General features: G+C 40.3%; 1 protein-coding gene across 1 annotated transcript; it reads left to right on the top strand.

Annotated features, from left to right (window-relative positions):
* Nucleotides 1–622: 622 nt before the first annotated feature.
* LOC118563443 lies at nucleotides 623–2,857 on the top strand. Its single transcript, XM_036138217.1, has 2 exons — nucleotides 623–1,107; nucleotides 1,186–2,857. The coding sequence occupies exon 2, from the start codon at nucleotides 1,277–1,279 to the stop codon at nucleotides 2,291–2,293; it is 1,017 nt and encodes a 338-aa protein (XP_035994110.1). The 5' UTR covers nucleotides 623–1,107; nucleotides 1,186–1,276; the 3' UTR covers nucleotides 2,294–2,857.
* Nucleotides 2,858–3,295: the final 438 nt, after the last annotated feature.

Raw genomic sequence — 3,295 nt, forward strand, 5'->3', positions numbered from 1 at the left:
AGAGCAAATCATTGTTCTAGAAGTGTTGTTAGTTAGACAAACAGCAGCAACTGTAGAAAAACACATATGGGTAAAAAATTGAGCAACAATGAATCCAGAAGGATTCTATAGTTTGTAACAAAGCAGTTCTGCCTAAAAGCCTATTCCAAGCAGCAGCTTATTTGAGCCATGGGCAATTGCCATGTCTCAAAAAGGGAGGGATAACTATAATACAGCAACATATGGATTTATTTCATAGGATTTAATTCATACAAAAAAATATTTTTTGTAAAGCATGTACGATTTGTGTTAAAAATTACCCTCAGGTTAATTTTAAATCAGAACAGTGAAGGTTTCCAGAACTAAAGGAACCTTTTGAAGTGATGCATATGGATTTTAATGAACTGATAAAGTGGCCCTTACAAATACTGTCTGGTAATGATTGATGCATTTTCAAAATGGGTTGAAATAGTTCCAGCAAAGCACACAGATGCACTGACACACAGATGCACTGACAGTAGCTAAAAGATATATGCAAAGGTTTGGCATCCCACAGAAAATTTACAGTGAAAATGGTCCACATTTTCTGAATTAGGTGATTCAGCAAATTGGCAAGCAAGTTACAGATATAACCTTAAAGAAACACACCATGCCACAAAGTGCAGAACTTGTGAAAAGGACAAATGGGACATTTAAATCCAGACTTAAAAAGTGCATGGAAGAAACAAAGAGACCATGGCCAGAGTGTCTGGACTTAGTAAAACTGTACATGAGAATAACTCCAACGAGCAGTGGTTTGACTCAGTTTGAAATAATATATGGCAGACCATATAAATTACCACTGTTCACAATACAGACACCACCTGATGAGGAAGACAAAACTCTAGCAGACTATATGAGAGAAATGTTGCAGTCTAAAAAAAGTGTCCAATGCAAATTCACTGCCAGAAGAACCTTTGTCTCCACAGGATCCACAAGCAGTGAGACCAGGAGACTGGGTGTTCATCAAAATCATCAGAAGGAAGGACTAGGCGAGCCAAAGTTGGGAAGGACCATTCCAAGAGCTCCTGACCATGCCAACAGCTGTAATGATCGCTGAAAGACCTTCCTGGGTTCACCTCAGCCACTGTAAGTTACAGAGAGTGTTAAGTACCTAAAGGTTGGAACAGTGGGGAAGTCCGACTACAAAGGGGTTTGGTTTTTTAGGGCCACTCGTCTCAACGTCGGTGAAGAAACCAGCTGATCCCTGTTCTTTAGAATCCTGGGTAAAATTAACATCTCTGCTAACCTAGCAAAAATGGAGTTCCCATGCAGAAGGGGTTTCTTCTTTTTCGTTGTGGCTGTTGCGTGCATTATTTGTTTCAGTCCAGATCCAAAGAATGAGAGGAAAAAGAGGTTCATCCACTCAACTGCCATGAAGATTTGGCTAGGTGATATCCCAAACCACCATGTTGACAACTTATGGGAAACGTATGCAAGAACTGTAATCCAGCAGCATAACAAGACTGATTGCTACGTGTGTTCTGTCATGCCTAAATCTACCAAGCAGCCTACCTTGTACATAACTCCCATGAACACCTCACAGGCTATTTGTTTTGCATTCCAGTTTATGCCTGCTCAGTTAATGAATGCCACAACTGGGGAGATTATGATGGAACAAGTGTGCAAAGGAGTAAAGTCATCACTGTTCTCTTACAGTGATGTCACAGGCTATCCCACCAAGATGAAGGCTGTTATGTCTAAAGGAATGAAACATCCAGTGTGTATTCACTCACCTAGAGGGAACGATACGGTGAAAGTAGGACATGCAGCAGGATGCCAGAGTACCATCACTGACCTTTACTCTGACTCTGTCTTCGGCATCCTCCCTAATAGAACGTACACCAGCTGTTCTACTTGGAAACCACAAGGTAACTTTCCTACAGAGGGTGGCTGGTTCCTGTGTGGAGGAGACAGCATTTACCCATCCCTGCCCCTCAGCTGGTCAGGTACATGTGCACCTGTGTTTGTTTCTGACCACACTGTTATCATCTCAGCTCAAGCTGTGAAGGACCATCATTCCTCTGATAGGATGAAAAGAGAACTCAGCTCCAGCTCAGTGTTCCAACCCCATGATCCCATATGGGGTTCCAACATTCCCTCTGAACATAAGCACTGGAGCACAGCGAATAAAATGGTACTTTCACTTTTCCCGTGGTTTGGAGTTGGTAAATCTATGCTGATGATTGAGACATTGGACTATAGAATGAAGACTCTGGTGAACATGACGATGGACATCAACAAAGGACAAAACAAACAAGTGAAATGCGTTTAATGGTACTGCAAAACAGAATGGTTTTGGACATGTAAACTGCTAGCCAAGGTGGCATATGTGTAATGATTGGAATTTCCTGCTGTACGTACATTTCTGACGCAAATGAAACTCATATTACTGAAGCTATGTCTGCTTTAGAGAATCTGAAACAAGCAATGTCCCAGGATGTTGTTCCTCTAAGTATGAACTTTCTCTCCTGGTTCTTTTCAGGACCATGGTGGCACCTTTTACTAAAAATAATGACACCTATCATTATTATTGTTCTTATTATTTTTTGTGTTTTTACTGCTTGTGTAATCCCATGCCTAAAGTCTATGATTGCTAAAACTATGGGAAATGTAATGTTTCAATATCAAATGCTTTCACAAATCCCTCTTGAAGAAATACAACCTGTAGTTTACCTTTTCCCTTGTTAAATGCTTAACAAAATGACAGTCTCATTGAAAATGCAGAATGCAAGAAAAGAATATTTGAAGTAGGTTAAGTTAAGCTTTCAATAAAATGATTAAAAGGGGGGAAATGTTAGGAAAATGTGAATGTAATCATTTTATTTTTTATCAAGTTACAGCCATTTGGTTTGTTTAAGAATTTGCTTTCAGGAAGGTTCTGTTGTATTTAACCTTAGACAGGGAGAACAAATGGTTCTCCAGATAAGGCCGCAACAAAGCTTGCTCCCATGTTTGTTTTCCACCCCCATGCTGTAAATTCCTGAAACCTCCTGGCCCATTCCTTCTGACCCAACCCTCCTGACCCCCTCTTTGATGTGTGATAATAAAGGCAGAAGGACGGAGATGACCCGGCGCAGACGTTCCTAAACCTTAAGGGAGTGTAGTTCTCTGTTTGGGTATCCTCTGTCCTTTTCTATAGAAATGTTTAAAACTTGTGTTGTGTGGTTTTCATTCTAGGATAAAAGGGGTTATATTTAATAACCCTATCAGAGTGTCTTACCTGAGAGCAGGGGGGAAAATCATATTTGTAATTAAATATAACTAGGTCTACAAC

Source organism: Fundulus heteroclitus, chromosome 6 (assembly GCF_011125445.2).
Source record: "Fundulus heteroclitus isolate FHET01 chromosome 6, MU-UCD_Fhet_4.1, whole genome shotgun sequence".
In the NCBI taxonomy this organism is placed as follows: domain Eukaryota; kingdom Metazoa; phylum Chordata; class Actinopteri; order Cyprinodontiformes; family Fundulidae; genus Fundulus; species Fundulus heteroclitus.